This window comes from Macrobrachium rosenbergii, chromosome 37 (assembly GCF_040412425.1).
Source record: "Macrobrachium rosenbergii isolate ZJJX-2024 chromosome 37, ASM4041242v1, whole genome shotgun sequence".
Taxonomy (NCBI): domain Eukaryota; kingdom Metazoa; phylum Arthropoda; class Malacostraca; order Decapoda; family Palaemonidae; genus Macrobrachium; species Macrobrachium rosenbergii.
Window position 1 is genome coordinate 37,376,153 of NC_089777.1, and position 20,309 is coordinate 37,396,461.

At 35.9% G+C, this 20,309-nt stretch overlaps 1 protein-coding gene across 3 annotated transcripts in view; it reads left to right on the forward strand.

Moving 5' to 3' along the window:
* LOC136825494 (tyrosine-protein phosphatase non-receptor type 2-like) overlaps nt 1-20,309 on the forward strand; it is a 90,834-nt gene that overhangs the window by 25,276 nt on the left and 45,249 nt on the right. For all 3 annotated transcript variants that reach the window (XM_067082047.1, XM_067082046.1, XM_067082048.1), the window contains exons 2-8: nt 721-879; nt 1,531-1,665; nt 1,861-1,994; nt 6,392-6,617; nt 6,833-6,994; nt 13,399-13,573; nt 16,611-16,707. In XM_067082047.1, coding sequence (XP_066938148.1) covers nt 721-879; nt 1,531-1,665; nt 1,861-1,994; nt 6,392-6,617; nt 6,833-6,994; nt 13,399-13,573; nt 16,611-16,707 — 1,088 coding nt within the window. The remainder of the gene's footprint in view (nt 1-720; nt 880-1,530; nt 1,666-1,860; nt 1,995-6,391; nt 6,618-6,832; nt 6,995-13,398; nt 13,574-16,610; nt 16,708-20,309) is intronic.

Sequence of the window (20,309 nt, forward strand, 5' to 3'; positions counted from 1 at the left end):
AGGAGGCAGTGAAGAGCCCTGCTTTCACTGCCTAAAAAGTTGTGTTTAATTTTTGATATCCAAGGGAACACTCGTCATTAAGGATGCCTTTTGTTAAGAGCATTCTAAGACCCATTTTCTTTAATATACTAGCAAGAATTGGAGCATCATGTAGTTGCCTGAGTGAATAATGTAAATATGAAATGCATACATATACATATAGTAAAGTGAGCATATGGGGAATGTGCAGTATTGTAAGTTATGCAGTCATGAAAGGAGCTACCATTAGCTTTAGTGGTAGTTTAGTATCTTACCTTGCTTTCATTTATCATATAAGGTTTGTCTAAGGTTTGTAATGTATAGGAGGATAATTTAGTAATTTGTCAGTAGCTAACTAAGCCCAGTTGTTCTGAATCCTTTTGTATGTGAGTGACTGTTCACATTCTGTAATTATTCTTTAATATATTTTCGTTTAAAACAATAGGCATATCCTAGTAGTATTTTTTTTTAACCTATTTGCATAGAATTTGCATAATAAAGTTATGGCCATATTTTGTTAAGCAAGGTAAGAGTTTTTGTGTGCAAGTTTATACAACCAGAAAAAAACAAATTTTGTTCTACAATTGTATTGGCTTTTGGGAATACATTAACTGGTACCTCACTGTATTTGTTGGGTCTTGACAGTGCTTTTAATCTGAGAATGTACACTCTTTCTTATCTTTGAAAGTTTTTTTTTTACAGCGTGTGCGAAGTGAAGGGACCTACAATTTGCCTTGTACTGCCGCCAAATCCGGGATAAACAAGAACCTAAACCGCTACAGAGATGTTCTCCCTTATGATCACACCAGGATAGTCATCTCTGGTTCCAATACAGATTATATTAATGCTTCTCTTGTCAAGGTAAATTTCAGTGTACAGTAAACCCCCATACAGTAAACCCCCGTATTCGCATTCTCATGATTCACGGACTCAGGTATAAGCATTTTACAGGGTTTTTCTTGTTTAAACTATCAAAATGGACAGCTCTAAGTGTTTTTAGAGGGGTTTTAAGTATTTGTGGATTTTAGCTATTCATGGGGGGGTGTGGGACACATCCCCCGCGAATACCCGGGGTTCACTATTTGTGGGGGATGCGTACCACACACCCCATGAATAGCAAAAATCCATGAATACTTAAAACCCTTCTAAAAACACTTAGAACTGTCTATTTTGATAGTTCAATCAAAACCCGTCTAAAAATGCTTATACCCGAGTATTTTAATAGTTTTACCACAAAAAGTGCATTTAGTCATGAAAATATGAAAATACAGTAATTAGTGAATATTTCTCAGTGAAAAACACCGCAAATAGGCGAGTTCTCCATGAATAATGTGTACAGTTTATGTGTTCCATAGAGAAATCTGGGAATCGTGAGAACGCGAATACGGGGGGTGTTTACTGTAATTTTCTGTCTATTTGTTATAAATCAAAATCTCATGATCGTTACCAAGTGTTGCAGGCTCACTTTCTGCTTTCTCTTCTAATTCATTATTTTATTTCTTACCTGATCAGGTGGAATGTGTGAACAGATCATACATATTAGCCCAGGGACCACTGCCACAAACATCACCTCATTTTTGGTTGATGGTGTGGCAACAGAGAGTCAAAGGGATTATAATGCTGAACAAAATAATTGAAAAAAATCAGGTAAGTTTAGTTTGAACTTAATTTTTGTCCACTTGCTTAACTGTTGTTCAAGTATCTTTTGAATTTTTTTGGTATTGTACGTTAAAAAGTATTTGCTCAGAACTCCTTGATTCAAAGGCTCTTTTTTAGATTAATTTTTTATTGAAGATTTAACATTAATATATCTGGATACCTTTCTTTGATTGTGTATCACAGATAAAATGTCATCAGTATTGGCCAGTTGGGAGCAGTGAAGGTGGAGAAGATTCCCTTGATATATCAACAGTGGGCCTTCGTGTAGATCTTCTCAATGTTGATCATCATTCACACTACAACTACACCACTCTTAGGTTTGTCATATTTTAATTTTTATTCTAAGTACTGTATTATGTGACTTTTCTCGTTCAACTTCCTAAAGTCCATACAAACCCGGACTGAACCATCCTTCGTAGGCACAACGGAAAATTGAAAGGTGAGGAGCGGGCCTAACAGTGCTTTCCTCCTCCCACTTATTAACCTCTTATTTTACCTGTTCTCTAATCTTAAAAGGAATCCTATATGAAGGGACAAAAATAGGTTTAGTCTTATCCTCTAAATGAACCTTGTGTTATATAATACATTTGTTAACCCTAACTAATCCCCTTTAAGTGCGACCATGTCCGCAAACTCAGCCAGAACATCTTCCACACCCTCAACATATTCTTTAAAATCAGCATTGGATAAATGATCCCTAAAAAGCTGCTTCCTATCCTGTAAATCTGCTTCTGAAAATTCACACCTGTCCCCGACAATAGCAACTGAATTATCTTCATTGAACCCAGTCAACAAAATTGACCGCTTAAGTACCCTTCTGATAGTTCCGAACTGAATCATTACAGTTTAGCAACTCCACCCAAGTATCCCCTGAACTCAATACATTGCTTATAGAAATCATACACACTACCCCTTCAGCTTGTCACTACACTCATCCACACACACACACCTGTCTGGGCTTATGCACACCTTTCTCTCGAACTTTCACCATAGTAAGTAAATATACCTGAGCTGATTAACAGCTCTCCTAGGGCTGGCCCGAAGGATTAGACTTATTTTACGTGGCTAAGAACCAATTGGTTACCTAACAACGGGACCTACAGCTTATTGTGGAATCCGAACCACATTATAGCGAGAAATGAATTTCTATCACCAGAAATAAACTCCTCTAATTCTTCATTGGCCAGCTGGAGACTCAAACGCAGGCCATGAAACCATACCAGGACCTAGAACCACATCATCCAACAAAATCCCCCCATAATCCTTCCTGTCCACAGAAGCATGTACCTAAACTATAATATACCCAAGTGTAGTTCCTGCTGCCAACCAAAAATCTGTTACCCAACAAAGAGTAATTCCCATTGCTTACCTTTGTAACCAGTCAAAAAGTTCCATCTATTGGTAGCTCGATAGTGACCACATCAAAGTGGTTACTAGCTTCGTACATTTGTACATACACGCATTTTTCTTTCTCTCTCTCTCTCTCTGGTCTACAGCGAAACAAGCATTACCCAAAATAATTTATTTAACAATAATCTAACATAACTGGATTGCAAGAAACAAGATATGAAATAAAATGGAATACTACTGTTCACCAAATGATCAAATATTTTAAGGTCCACCTTATTCAACTAATTATTCTCTCTAAATAATTTCCCCACAATAGGTCAAAATAAGTCAAAGTCCAGTACATTCCCCAATAAGTACATCTTAACCTCTTCCTCAGCGAAACATCTGAAGAAGTCAAATAAAGCTCATGTTAAACAAATGTATAAAAATAAAGAAATGGGAATTCCTCCCATGTTACTTATAAAGTACAAGTAGAAAATGCCACATTCAAGTGAGATATATGTTAAATGAAAAGGGTAATTTATAGTTTGGGAAATTGAAAATGTTTCCTACCTCCAAACAGCAATGTTCACTATCTTAATCGACAGGTCTCGGACCATAGAGCCTTCACCAAAGGCTTCTATCAATATTCGGTATTGATCTTCGAATGACAATTTGTGTGATAACTAATACCTTCACACCCTAGAGCTCCGCCCCAAAAAAAACACATATGCACGAATTCTCCAGACCCAGACTTTTCCGGCGAACAAACTCACAAAGTCGTATCGCCAGGCAGGGATGTTCTCATGTCTCAAGAATATCTGACGCCTTTGACAAACATACAGTTTTCCTAATCAGGATGCACATCAGACAACAGCTAAGCATCCTCTCAAGGTTCCCTACAATGCCATTAGCCACACTTATTAATAAAAAATCTACTGTGTTGTAATTCATGGAATATCTGTGACCTATGAGCCTATCCTCCCCCCCAATAGTGATTGACCTTTTTGGTTTCCCCCGCCGAGAGAGGTGTCAGAGCTTTGGCTCTGTCTGTAGCCCACCCTCTTGATTGCCCTGGGTCCGTTGGTGTTCTCTGCGGACAGGGAACCATGGCGTGTCTTGGGACCAAGGTCTGTACCCTTTGCCACCTGTCTCAACTGTCTTCTGGTTTGACCTTGATGTATTCATGATGTACATAAACTGGTCAAGCTATCTAGGGCTACAGACTTATTACATTTACTTCAGTAGTTCTGAGCCACGCTTCAATTCTTCTGTTATCACTCACCATAGTTCTATGGAGACGTCATGTAAGAAACCTCTACCTTTTCCACCCAGCCGTGCGGTACTTAGTACTGGCATTCTGTGACATTATGCTAACGCTCCCTGATATATCACCTTCTCTGGCATGTTTTGCCTCAACTGTCGTAGTCCGTAGATTGCCGTTTTCTTCTGTCTCAGTTCTTCCTTAAGACTAGGGGTTTCAACCCTGATTTGGTTGATTCTGCCTTAGTATTGAAGCGGTGCATAGGTCACGTAGTTCCGCTTTTCCTTTTCTTTTGCCAAAAGCTGTAGGTTGCACAACCTACATCTTTGGCAATTTGCAGTGGTCTGATGCAAGTAGAACATCTTGTCACAGACAATACGATTGCAGTCTTTTCCGACAGTTCAACCTCTCGAATCTTACATAAGACAACGACGAGAGACAGATCGAGATTCGTTCAGGCTTGCAAAGAGACTTCCTTCTCCTTTGGACAGAGTCCAGCAACATCATTCCTGTACCTTGGTTTGTTGTAGGGAAAAAATTGTTATTGATATCCTTTCTTGCCTTTTTGGCTGGTGAAATTGTTGATGATGAAAGTGTCCCTTCTTCCAACATGCTGTAGCTTAAAAAAAAGCTTTTTAAACAGTAAATGAAGCACAATTTACAGCCATTGTTCTCAGGACTGGTGCTAGGACGAGACAGTCCTAGCATCAGTCCCGAGAACAATAGCTGTAAATTGTGCTTCGTTTACTGTTTAAAAAGTTTTTAAACAGTGTTGAGAGAGACATGAAGATAGATATGTCTGTGTACATGCATATTAAGCGGGCCACAAACTATCAAACACGATTGATCGTACACTGGTACAGACTTCAACTGATGTACAGTCAAGTGTCAGTATGTGTCAGATCTTTGGCATAAACATTTTAAATGGACAAATATCGGAGTTAGCCAATCCTTCCAACCTAGCCATACTTTTCTAAATTGTTTAATTGTATGATAATATACCATGCTGAATATAAATGTTGGATAGTGTGTGGCATGCTTTACACATTGCTGGGACTGCTACTTGTAAGCGTTGCCTGCTGCATGATGTTACTTAAATTTTTATAATTTAAATATATATTTTTTTTCCATAAACTTCTTTGCTTTTTTTTTTTTTTTTAACATTAGTTTAACCAGACCACTGAGTTAATATTAACTCTCCTAGGGCTGGCCCGAAGGATTAGACAAGCTATTTAAACCCTAATAATTTAATTAAACCTAGCGACATATGTTTATCTAAGAATTAAGTTAATTAGGAATATATTATAAATTATTCTATGAATCTTATATTTTATCGTATAAATGATTAAATTTAAGGAATTTTAAAATATTAAAAAGTGAAAATTTGTCATTTTCTGACAGTATATCTTTAAAGGAATATCTTCTAAATAAAATGTCTCTTTGGATTCTATATTTTGGTCATACCTTTAAAATATGCTTTACTGTTATTTGTATATTACATATTTACTTTACATAGGTATAGGGGCATGGGGGTTACTCATCAGGTAACCATGTGTCAGTTTAGTGTGACCAATTCTTAGCTGTGTCAACATTACTGAAAACCTCATACAACAATTCTGATAGGATGATGGCCACGGGTCTACAGTTTCTTTTATTTCTCTTAATTTATTGTTAAGACTGCTTTCCCTCCAGTTATTTTGCCATTTCTTCTTAATCACAGCTTTACTGTATCTAGTATAATCTTCTAATGGTAATAATTCTGCTGATATTGGCAGTGTTCTAGCCTCTTTTGCATAGGTGTCAGCACTGTCATAAATGTGGAAGTTACAGTAGCCAAAATTAGCGCAAGATTAGTGATGGAACTGGATCAGTGATGGTCGACCTGTACAGTAGTGTATTTCAAGATAGTGTACTATTTTTGGAAGAACTTTGCCAAGTCATGAAACTGAAATTTATTTGCTGTGCACCTTTTCAAACCTAAGTCAGACTCAGCCAAGTTCATTATTTTTGTGGTTGTGAATTCATTCTCCAGTAACCATGGGACCCTACAATTTCAGTTTGGGCACAATATCAGAACCCAATAGAAAATAAATTGACAGTCTTCCCAATTTTTATTTACAGATTGACTGAAGTGTCAACAGGTGTTAGTAGAACAATTTTGCATTTCCATTACACCACTTGGCCAGACTTTGGTGTTCCACAGTCTCCTGAGGCTTTCTACAAGTTCCTTAATGTTGTGAGAGCAAGTGGCGTCCTAGAACCGGATGTTGGCCCATCTATTGTCCATTGCTCTGCTGGCATTGGCCGATCGGGAACATTCTGTCTTGTGGATAGTTTCTTGATGATGGTAATTATTTTCAGGATTTTAGTGTTTAATTTTTTGGTTGTTATACTTGTCTGAAGTTTTATTTTAATAATGTAGCATACCCAGTACTAATAAGAATATTCAGTCTTTTTATGTAACAAGTATTAATTTCTTTTGAAGTCACATTTTCACATGTAAATTTGTTATTTTTCTGATGACTTGTTTCCTTAGTCTGTTATATTATTGTACATTGACAGTTATCTCGAGGGTTGTGCAGTTCTGATGCTGGAAAGGTGCTAGAAGTCTTACTAGATATGCGTAAGCAACGGATGGGACTGATCCAGACCCCAGACCAACTTCGTTTTTCATACCAGGCTATTGTATACGGAGCACACAAAATGGGTGAAGTTAATGGAAAGGTATGTAGCCTTTAGAGACTTTTTAAAAAGTTATATGTGAGAAACAATGCTGTTACCAGTCCTTGGAAGTGTTATTTTGATGTGATGAAGCAGAGTTTACAATGATAGTTATATGACTCAACTCTAGGTAAACTATATCAGTGACTTGGTATGTCCTTTTTATTTGCTTGTCAACCATGAGCAAAATGTAATAAATGTTGTAGTTGATAATGTGGGTTTTAATTTTAGTGAGAATGTGGGTTTTAATTTTAGTGGACCCCTGTCTGTATTATGGCCTTTTTTAGAAGGGCTACATCATATGGCATTGAATTTTGTGTTAACATTAATTGGAATTTAGGCCTTGGGAATGTGCACTGTTTGTTGAACTAAATCTCAATGAACATAAAATCCATTTTGCATCATAGGTTATATTTTCAGAAAGTTGTACTCCTGCATCTTTTCCCGAAGCTTTCACTTTTTAGCTATGAGGTCTATTATTCTCTTAGGATGAAAATTCTTTCCCAAAATATGACATATTCTTAGATTAAAGTAATCTTAGTTTTTTGTATATTTTATCCTTTTTGTGGTATATAGTTGCCCAGAAGAATTGAAATGGGCAAAAATCACTTCTAGCTCAATCCATTTGTTAAAACTAATTTTAATGTATGTCAACTAGCATTTATTGGGAAAATAGCAAGCTGAACCAGGAAGTATAGAGCTCAACAGTCACGGTTAAAACAATCATTATGTAAGGGATAGGGGGTTAGAAAATTGCTTTACATTATATTGTTATCCAGAGAAGTGAACTTTTACTTTAATAGAGTAAGAGAATTCTTTTTGTCATACTGTAGAGGACCTTGAGCATGTACAGGCAGTCCCCGGTTTACGACGGGGGTTCCATTTCTACGCCGCGTCGTAAACCGAAAAATCATCGAAAATCGCAGAAATCTTAAGAAAACCTTACTTTTAATGCTTTGGGTGTATTGAAAATGATGTAAACTGCATTTTTATCAAGTTTTTCATATAAAAAGCCTCCAAATTTTTATTATACTGCCATTTTGGAGCCATATTTTTTCTGTTGGATCGACGTACGATGTGTCGTAACCCTGGAACGTGTCGTAAACCGGGAAGTAATTTCTGATGAATATATTTGAAAAGCGTCGTAACCGCGGAAAGTCGTAAGCTGGACCTGTCATAAACCGGGGACTGCCTGTATAAGGTACTGTTCTCCCTTTTTAGTTAAGATGACAATGTAATTATTGGGGAAAATGAATACAGTCGTCCCTCGCCGTATCGCAGTTCACACATTGCAGTCTCACTGCATTGCAGATTTTTTAATTTATTTAATATATCTAAATTTGTATTGCGGATTTTTCTCTATATCGTAAGATTTTGCTGTATTATTTTTATTTTTGTGGTAAAATAAGCATTTTATAGCCTAAAATTTTTATTTTCATGATTAATACATTTTTTTTTATAAAAAAATTATTTACTAATTTTCAAATATTAATATTAATGTAACAGCAAAAAATATATAAAATGCTAAATTAAAATCCCACAAAATCACAAAACAGTTTACCAGTGTACATAAACACCCCAAAACCCCCCCTCTCTCAACTCTCTCTCTCTCTCTCTCTCTCTCTCTCTCTCTCTCTCTCTCTCTCTCTCTCTCTCTCTCTCTCTCTCTCTCTCTGAGCATGCAATCTTTTAATGAAAAAACAGCAACATTTCAATAAAACTGTATTTCAGTTACAGAATAATACAGAATAAATTATAATATTGATCTATTATTATTGTAATATATGCATAAAAAAAACCATTGTCCCGACATCTGTAACTGTTTCTACTGTAGGTACGTGTTGCCATATTTGTTTTTTTCTCTGATTTACTGAACCATGCTTCATTAGAAGTTTAGTAGCTGACTCTGTGATTATTACACATTTAACAGTACACAAGAGAATATTTTATCACTGTTGATGTTTCATCTCTAATCACCGTAAAAATATTTAAAATCCGAATTTCATATGTAAATGACATGAGGTTACTATATACACTCCCATCCCCACCTTGGCAAGTCAAGACTTAGTCTTGTCCCAAGCTACTGTGCTGAGACTTCGTTTATGTGCTGTAAACACCAGTTTCTCTCTCTCTCTCTCTCTCTCTATGCAGTAAACATCTCTCTCTCTCTCTCTCTCTCTCTCTCTCTCTCTCTCTCTCTCTCTCTCTCTCTCTCTCTCTCTCTCTGGGACAATTGTTTTTTATACATATCACGATGATAACAGATCAAAATAATTATACAGTGTACTTAATTGATTCTGTAAGTGAAATAACATATTAATGTGTTTACATTAATGTTAATATTTGAAAATTAGTAAATCGTAATATGTACGTACATACACAAGAGAACTTTTATCACTGTTGATGCTCTGTTCCGTGAACTATTACGTAGGTTTAAGGGTATAGAAAGTGTTTAAGTGCATAGAAAGTGTTTAAGTGCATAGGAAGTGTTTAACCCTTAAAGGCCGAGCCTCTATTTACAAAAGTGTCTGTCGTATGCCGGCAGCGTTTGGGAGTTAGCGCGAACTATTTCGGAAAAAGTTTTTTTCCAAAAATCACAGCACGCTTAGTTTTTAAGATTAAGAGTTCATTTTTGGCTCCTTTTTTTGTCATTGCCTGAAGTTTAGTATGCAACCATCAGAAATGAAAAAAAATATCATTATCATATATAAATATTGAAATATATGACTGAAAAAAAAAATTTCATATATAATTGTATACAAATCACGCTGTGAGCAAAACGGTTAAAGCTAACGATTTTTTGTTATTTTTTTTTTCTTTGTATTGTATACTAAATTGCGATGATTTTGGTATATAACAAATTGTAAAACGATCAAAGCAACACAGAAAAATATTATCACAAAATGATGCATGAATTAGTAACTCCAGTTGAAAAAATTTATGCAGGCGTAAAAAAGTTTTTTTAAAAAATTCACCATAAATCGAAATATTGTGCTAGAGACTTCCCGTTTGTTGAAAAATGAAGGTAATTGACTGAATATTACTGGACTGTAAGTGTTTTAGCTTACAATTGCAGTTTTCGACCATTTCGGTCAAGTTAAAGTTGACCGAAGGTAGAATTTTTTCTATTTATCATGATTTATATGAAAATATTTCAAAACTAATAAAAGCTACAACCATGAGTTATTTTTTGTTGTATTCTACATGAAATTGCACACATTTTCATATATAAAACTTTATGTAACGACTAATATAAAAGGGTGCAAACATTACGACAACATGACGAAAGAATTTCCGAGACGTTCGGCCGAGTTATCGCGCTGAGGTAAGGAAAAAGTTTTTTTCAAAAGTTCACCATAAATCGAAATATTGTGCTAGAGACTTCCAATTTAATGCAAAATGAATATAAATGATTGAATATTACTAGAATGTAAGAGTTATAGCTTACAATTGCGTTTTTTTTCGACCATTTAAATATACAAAATGTCGGGTTAAGGTTGACCAAGAAGGTTGAAATTTTGTCACTTATCGTGATTTATATGAAAATATTTCAAAACTGATAAAAGCTACAACCATGAGTTATTTTCTGTTGTATTCTACATGAAATTGCGCATATTTTCATATATAAAAGTTTATGTAACGACTAATGTAAAACAGTACAAACATTACGACAAAGTTACAAAAGAATTTCTGAGATGTTCGGCAGAGTTACCGCCCGCAGACGTAAGGAAAAATTTTTTTTTTTTTTAAATTCACCATAAATTGAAATATTGTGCTAGAGACTTCCAGTTTGTTGCAAAATGAAGGCACATGATTGAATATTACTAGAATGTAAGAGTTTTAGCTTATAATTGCGTTTTTCAACTATTTCGGTCGAGTTAAAGTTGACCGAAGGTTGAAATTTTGGCACTTATCATGATTCATATGAAAATATTTCAAAACTGATAAAAGCTACAACCATGAGTTATTTTCTGTTGTATTCTACATGAAATTGCGCACATTTTCATATATAAAACTTTATGTAACGACTAATATAAAACGGTGCAAACAATACGACAACGTGATGAAAGAATTTCTGGCGCGGATGTAAGGAAAAAGTTTTTTTCAAAAATTCACCATAAATCGAAATATTGTGCTAGAGACTCCCAATTTATTGCAAAATGAAGGTAAATGATTGAATATTACTAGAATGTAAGAGTTTTAGCTTACAATTGCGTTTTTTTACCATTTCGGTAGTCAAAGTTGACCGAAGGTTGAAATTTTGGCACTTATCGTGATTTATATGAAAATATTTCCAAACTGATAAAAGCTACAACCATCGGTTGTTTTTTGTTGTATTTTACATGAAATTGCGCACATCTTCATATAGAAAACTTTATGTAATGGCTGATATAAAACAGTGCAAAAATTACGACAATATGACGAAAGAATTTCTGAAATTTTCGGCAGAGTTACTCTTGTGGACGTAAGGAAAAAGTTTTTTTTCAAAAATTCACCATAAATCGAAATATTGTGCTAGAGACTTCCAATTTGTTGCAAAATGAAGGTAAATGATTGAATATTACTAGAATGTAAGAGTTTTAGCTTACAATTGCGTTTTTCGACCATTTCGGTTCGAGTCAAAGTTGACTGAAGGTTGAAATTTTTTTGTAGTCGACGTGCATGCGTTCACTCGGCACCCAACAGACAATTTTAGTCGACGTACGGTACGTCCAGTCGGCGTTTAAGGGTTAAGTGCATAGGAAGTGTTTATAAGAGTGTGGGAAAGGTTAATATCAGTGTGGGAAAGGTTCATAAGAGTGTGGGGAGGGTTTATAAAGCCTTAAAATATATACATATACAGTAAATAATAAAATAAATATAAGGTTGCTACTGCGCAGATTTTCGCCTCTTGCCAGGGTTCCTAGAACCTAACCCCCGCAACAGACAAGGGACGACTGTATACAGTAATTTGGTTTTGCTCAGTTTTTTCTTTTACATGCCATATTTTGTTTTGTTAATTATCATCTTAGTATGTTATACAAGTTTTGTAAATCCCTATAGTTTAGTATGTTATACAAGTTTTGTAAATCCCTATAGTTTAGTATGTTATACAAGTTTTGTAAATCCCTATAGTTTGATATACTGCATTTTATGTGCTTGATTAGATTTTTGAAAAACCTTAGGTGAGGAAATAAACAGAAGTGCCCGTAGTTATATGGTACACCACTACTGGTAGGTTAGATGTGTAATTTTATTTGTAGGGAATGATTTGGAAGGTTTAGCATTACAGCCACTCATTACTTATTGACTGAGCTCTGTTCCTATGACTTTGCTTGGTAAGCAGATTGGTTGATATGTTAGGAACTGCTGCCCCTTACCAATATTCCAAGTATACTTTATTGGTAGTGGGTTTGTTTTATATAATCTTTATTTCATATTTAACATTTTTAGGTGTACTGAGTACTGTAATACCAACACACTGTTACAGCATTTGTATTGTACATTTATTTAATGCAGCACAGTATTGTACTTAATACAACAATGTATTGTTACATGCATATATTTTTTACACTGTGTATATGTGCATATGTAAATGTACATGTATGCATTGCATTTGTGCGCTCTCTCTCTCTCTCTCTCTAATGCCAAATTATGTAAAGTAGGTGTGATGGAGCAAGGGAAAGCTCTAATGCCAAACCTTTTATGAAGAAAAGAAAGCTTAGAGATTAAAAGCAGTGAGAGCCAATATAAGTACTGTATGTAATTTTCTTTATGTGATGGTGCATGTACTTACATACACACACTGAAAATGTTATATTACATTGTATTAAATACAGTACTGTATTGAGCAGAGAGAGAGAGAGAGAGGCATAGTTTACCTTAACAAGGTGCACATGTGTACTTATACATAAGCAGGCTAGCGAATAGGCTAGGCTTACATGTCAACTTTACATAACAAAAACTTAATCATTTGTGTAACTATTTAAGTAAACCTATTGTGAATCTTATTCTAATGCACAGAGATTTAAATAATTTCTTATATTTAACCTATAGTTGTTCCGACATGAGTATGAACCTATGCTTTGCTTTATGGAGTATTTGCAATTAGACATAAGGTGAGAGAGAGAGAGAGAGAGAGTTATTTAAAACACACATCAAGATACCAATAAACAGTGCAAGAGAGAATTGGTAAACATACAGACAGACAGGCATTCATGCAATTGTTTATGGAACCTGTAGTTTACACATACAGCTAGTGTACTGTTTACACTAACTGACTGGTTTGAGAGGTGGTTGTAAATCTTAGTGGTCTTTAAACAGGTATGCCATTAAGTGAGGAGCTTGTATATTCTAATTGTGTATATTACATTGAAGTTTGCAATTCCTTATTTTAGATTAGTTGTTAAGTGTAGATTCTATTACAGGACCCATGTGAAGAGAGTAGCAGTGAAGAGCCATCCTTAGTTGAAGACTTACCACCACAGCCACCCCCTCGTACGGACTCTTTGACTCGTTCCATGATTGAAAGTCAGCTTGCTCAGGAGTTAGATGGTGAAGGATCAGACACAGGACCAGAGGACAATGATGATAATTCCAGAGGTGTGCAGGATCATTTTAAGTACAGTAGTTTGAAGTGGTAATGAGATTTTGTTACATAAATATGTAGACAAAGCTCATTTGTTCATACAAACCCATTAAGCAAAAATAGCCTTTCCATGCCAGTGGTTCCCAGCCTCACCAACTTGATAAATCATGAAAGGAGAAAGGAGACCTCATTGTAGGCAAATGCATAATACTATAATTTTTCAGTATCAGCACTTTTTGATGTTATTGTGATGTGTCATTAATTCATGTTCATATTTCAATGACCTGTTATTTTGCTTCATTTCAGTGAGTTGTGCTGAGTACTATGTGAATATTATTCCATAATTCAGTGCCTTTTACCTTCAGGTCAGAGGCATTATTTGCTTCAGGTGTTATTGTGAATACATTCTTATTTTTTTACTTTTTGGTCTTGGGATTGGCCTCTCTTTGATTCTTGGATTTCAGTATTTTCCATAATTTTTTAATTTTTTACTTAATTCCAGTAATTTATAATTTTGTCATGTAGTAATTTTTTGTCTGTGTTTAGTATTAGTGCTTACCAGAGAAAAAAGTCTGTATATTTTTTGTTGGTTAATATTCTTCAGTGAATTTTTGGCAGTTTTTTTATCAGTCCACAGTAATGCTTCCCTTCAGTTTTCTGTTTCTGTCTCAGAATTTCACTGGTGTGTGTTTCGTTATCAGTAGTATTTTAATATGCAGGAGGTCCCCGGTTATCGGTGACCTGGTTTTTTTGGGCTTGTCTAGCGACGAAAATCAGCGATTTTCAGCACCTAACAGAGGCACTGATGGCCAATTTTCACTTATCATCATGCCGTCAGAACGGAACCCCCGCCAATAACCGGGGACTGCTTGTATTTTGTTATTGGGAATTGCAGTTTTTTTTTTTGTGGGGAAATTAAGAATTATTTTTTACTTTAGCCATGCCACATTGCACTTGTGTGATCTTTGAGGATGAAGCCTTCAACACCTTCATGTTGCTGTTAGATAAGGACCTGTATTCAAATTGTCTTTAATGTGGGGGCCAGCAGCACTCACCTCAGAAGACTTGGTTGGTAGTTCATTGGATTCTGCATGTTCAGAGTCAGATATATAGTATAGGCAATGTACATCCAGTGCTGCTAAATGTTGGTTCTTCCGATTCTTACTTATCATGCTGTATCCACCACTGTCATGATAGGCTTCCACTGCTTTGCATCAAGAGTGCGCATGGGAAGGAACATTAGACTGTCACTGGTCTCGACTTCTTTTGTCGTATCTCCTGACAATGGGTCACCTCTGCAGAAGCCTCTTTTTAGCCATTCTCCCCATTACTCATGGAAGGGGTATTCCTGTTTGATTGTCACCTGTTTCAGTCTCAGAAGTTATTTCCCTATTCATCTCCCACCCTCTGTAAATGCACCCATTCCTTGTTTGTTAGAGTTCCTTTGTTCATTGAGCACTTCTCCCCAGGTATGCTTCAAGAAGGTTGTCTCTGGTTGATTTGTTCGTGGAGGCCTTTTGCCTCCCTCACTTCATGTGTACCTCCTGCTCTCTTCCTGCCTGTTCTAACACTACTTTGGCTCTAATGGCATCTTTTGGGTGCTCTACTCCTTGTCTTCTATGTTTCCTGATTACCAGACTATTATTGTGTATGCAAATTCTGTCACTGGACCAGAGAAGATAAAGTTCTGCTATACCCTCCAGTCTCTTCTCTCATGAGGGCTTGTTTTCAGGGTATTTTGGAGGGTTTGGAAGGCCTTCAGTATAGAACTTTGGTCTGTAGAGATTCTGTATGACTGTTACTGCCTTCCAGTCCTTGATTCAGGCCCCTTTCCTCAGGCCGTGGTTTCAGTGGATCACTTCTGATTCTTATGCTTCCAGTCCAGTGGAGATGCATGTTTAATAAGGAGTTGGAGAGTATGTTTAATAAGGAGTTAGCATCCATGTTGGCCGTGAAAGCTTTGAGGAGATTCATCAACAAAATACTGGGTTTCTACAGTCAACTCCTTCATTTTGAAGGCTTTGGGAGGCTGGGGACTTATTACAGATCGTAATTATCGTAAGTTCCTGGGTTATGTATTTCTGTGTATCAGTTCACCCACTTCTTGTTTTTACTTTTGGTTAGGTTGAGTGTTCCAGTTCCAGACTGTTTGCCTCAGTGTTTTACAGCCCCTCAGGTCTTCACAAGAACTTTAGCCACCTGGGCTCGTCATATGGGCCTATGTCTCCACAGGATTATTGATGACTGGCAAGTCTTGGTTTCTTTTAGGGATGAATTGGAGAATCTCTTGCAGGTCCTTCAAGACTTGTGTTGGTCCTAGGGCCTACAGATCATTTTGGACCTGGCTAGTCGTGGTGCCTTCCATGCAGGCAGTATATATGGGAATGGTGTTACATGCTGTTACAGAGTTGGTCTGTTGTTCAGAGGAACACTTTGTCATCTCCAAGAGACCATCCAGGAATTTTTTCTTCACCCTTGGCCAGCCAAGTCTTTGCAGGTGCTGGATAGCCCATCTGCTTGCATGAGTAAAGAAAATAGAGAATTAATTCTGGCAAAATAGCTAACCACTATATCTAGGAAAATGGAAGCCTTGTTACCTTGAGGTTTAGGATACATCTGTACTGCCAGCCACCAGACTATTTTCTGTTGAGAATGAAGTGCCCAGAATCCATGAATACCTAAAATGTGGACTAATTATAAGTAAAGCATTTGTTGTGAAATAAAATAAGTTTATCTTACCTATATGATATTGCAAATAATTTAACTGAAAATGTTCAGATACTTTGTCATTAGAAGCTAATAGGTTTCCTGTTACATTAGTAACAAATTGTGTTTGTTAGGAAACCATGAGCTGGATTTAGGAGTGTGTGAGTTTTTGTGTTATACTGGTTGACAGTGGAGAAATGTGTAGTTGTGTGCTGTGAGTTTTTGTTATACTGGTTGATAATGGAGAAATCTGTAATTGTGTGTCGTACTATTATCTTTTAAAAGTTTTGATGTACAGTATGTTTTTATTAATTTAAAAATGTTTACCTGTTGATGTATTTACAGAGGATGGCTTGCCACCTTTGCCTGCTGAACCTCCCAGCCGAGATAGTTCTGGACCAGAATCCTCTCCTGCAACTAGTCCAAACAATGCCAATTCAATGTAAGTAGAATTAGTATAATGAGATGAAATATTTGAAGGAAATATGTTAACAACTCTTGTACCTTTAGGATTTTAACATTTTTACTGAACAGTTTTAGTATACAGTAGACTCCCACTTTCTGGGGATAGGTTCCAGAAGCCATTGCAGAAATGTGGAATACCCTCTAAAAATGTTTATAACTGCCAAATACCCAGTACTCCTGAAACTGAAAAGCTTGTAACTGCCTATTTTAACAGTTCACTGCCTAATTTGATAGTTCAAACAAAAATATACCTTAAATTATCATACTACAACAATTTAATATAATTTCAAACAAAAATACACCCCAAACCTTCATCCCAGAACACCCAAAGTCATCTGACATTACCCTCCTACAACTGTTACTCTTGAGTATATGAACCCCTAAAATGCTTATAACTGCCTATTTTAACAGTTCATCACCCAACTTGACACTTCAAATAAAAATATACCTCAAACTATCATCCCAAAGCACTCCAGTATCGTTTCAAAGTCATCTTACAACATTACGTACCCCGCCTACAACTGTTACTCTTAAGTATCCCCTATAATTCAGACAAGCACTTTTTTTTTTTAGGTAACTTTGCGCATCATCTACTGTACTGCACATAATGTATGTACATGTTATTAATATTTTGCTGTGTGGTAAGATGATTTTAAAATATTTACTGTACAGTACGTATTTCAGGATAGTACTATTGTGTAGAGCATATCTAAAATACATGGGTAGTTTAGAACATTGGGACATATTCTTCCAAACAGAATGCTAGGTTTGTTGCGTCATGTTAGTGTTTTTGTGATCACATACAAATGTATTTATGATAAAAAAATTTATTACAGGAAGTTCTTGGTTTACATTGTACTTGATCCAGTCTTTTGTGGTTAGTCCTCACCATCTCCCATAAATTTATTAAAAAATTCTTGTTCTCTCTCTCTCTCTCTCTCTCTCTCTCTCTCTCTCTCTCTCTCTCTCTCTCTCTCTCTCTCTCTCTCTCTCTCTCTCTCTCTCTCTCAGTATACATAGCCTTTAATGAAAAAATAGCAAAATATTAATAAAACATTTTGTCACGTACAGAATCCATTCATACTGTATTGTTATATTGATCTAATCAACCTAGAAATATTTAAAATCTGAATTTCATACTTAGGCAACTGAAAACCACCAGTAGCAAGTTCTCTGACAACAGAATCTCTCTCTCTCTCTCTCTCTCTCTCTCTCTCTCTCTCTCTCTCTCTCTCTCTCTCTCTCTCTCTCTCTCTCTCTCTCTCTCTCTCTCTCTATACATAGCCTTTAATAAAAAAAAGGCAAAATCAATAAGGCGCTATTTAACATTTTAACATACAGAATCCATTCATACTGTATTACTATATTGATTGACTAATCAACCTAGAAATATTTAAAATCTGAATTTCATACTTACGCAACTCAAAATCAACAGTAGCAAGTTTTCCGAGACAGAATCTCTCTCTCTCTCTCTCTCTCTCTCTCTCTCTCTCTCTCTCTCTCTCTCTCTCTCTCTCTCTCTCTCTCTCTCTCTCTCTCTTTATATATATACATAGCCTGTAATAAAAAAATAGCAAAATATCAATAAACGGCATGTCACGTACAGACTCCATTCATACTGTATTATTATATTGATCTAATCAACCTAAAATATTTAAAATCTTAATTTCATACTTAAACTCAAAACCACCAGTAAAGTTCTCTTAATTTCTCTCTCTCTCTCTCAACTCATAACCAGCCTGTAATAAAAAAATAGCAAAATATCAATAAACGGCATGTCACGTACAGACTCCATTCATACTGTATTATTATATTGATCTAATCAACCTAGAAATATTTAAAATCTTAATTTCATACTTAGGCAACTCAAAACCACCAGTAGCAAGTTCTCCGACAACACAATCTCTCTCTCTCTCTCTCTCATATATATCAGTACTGCACTGTAAATATACTTGAATGAAATATCAGTTACTGTACCATAAATATAAAAAACACAAAATAAACAAACCCAGTGCATACGTAACGTAGGTTTGCCATATTTTATGCTCTGTCTGATTTATTTTGTCGTATTTCATTGCAAGTTTAGTGGATTGTGATTATCCATGTGTATTGTAACAGTACACGAGAATATTTTATCACTGTTGATGTTTTATCTCTAATCACCATAATAATATTTAAAATCTGAATTTCATATGTAGGCAACACAAAACCAACATTACTCTCCTCCCCAGCTATAGTTTAACTGCGCCTGTCAAGTCTCGTCCCCAGCTAGTTACTGTGCTTAGACTTCGATGTATATATACCTCAGTTCTCTCTCTTTCTCTCTCTCTCATTATACATTTCCTTTAATGAAAAAACACAGCACAATATCAATAAATTGTTATTTCACTTACAGAATCCATTTATACTGTGCTTAGACTGCAATATAAATGCCACAGTCTCTCTCTCTCTCTCTCTCTCCAGATCCATTTATATTGTGCTTAGACTTTGATGTAAACACTTAATTTCTCTCTCTCTCAGTATACATATCTTTTAATGAAAAAATCCAGTAATTAGTGAATAGTACACAGTGTTGCTCTACAAAAAAAAGTGAATTAGAGATAATTTTAGAGATAGGGTCTGTAGAAAAATTCGCAAATTGGCGAAAGTTTGCGCATAAAATTGAAAGATGTTGTACAAAAATCCATGACAAAGTGAAATGTGAAAAAGTGCAGTGCATAAAAGTTGGGCCACTGTAATGATTAATTTGCAGCACATGGTGCAGGTTCATCGGACACGTTAATATATATTAAATGAGGCCCACATTACTTTTGGCCTCGTAGGTTTTTGTTTGATTTTTGCATTTGTAGTGTGTGTGTTCCACCACAGACTCATCACTCATATTTAGCCCACATTCATGGTCTATGAATGTCCCAGACACATCAGTCTTTCATCTAACAGACAGGAAAAGAGCTATAGTAGTAGTGTACATGTGTTACTAGGATCCACAAGTCCACAGCAGTTAACTAAATTAATATCTCTGGAGAGACTTTCCTCACAGATGAATCTACCTATGCTTACTTCTTTGGCGTCTGGTGCGCAGTGGTTACCAGTGTCAGATCCTCTGACACTCCTCTTGCCTTTAGCCAGGAATTGGGGGACAGTCTGGTGTGGTGATTGGATGATAGGAACCTCCATGGGTGAGTTCTGCAGAACTCCCCATCCGGAGATACTGCTTCAGAAGAAGTGTGAAGTGCAGACCAGGATCTTATATTTACCGTACTTGAGGAAATAAAATAAGGGCCTTAAACCAGAACAGAACAATGTGATCAATATAAGAAGTAGTAAGAGAAAGACCTCAGGTAGAACAAATTTAAGTGAGGAGGAAGTTTGTAGAATGGAAAGGGCCAGAGGGTATGGTTTGGCAAACAAGTGGTTGTAGATTTTCAAAAGGGGAAGAAATTGGTTGCAAAATAGAGTGGTGCAAGATTCAATTAGATGGAAGTCTAGGGCTTTCAAGGACTGGTGCTGAGGAACAATGAAGAGAAGACAGAGAAACTTAAGTTGATAATGGGTACAGCTATAGGAGGAGCTACAGAA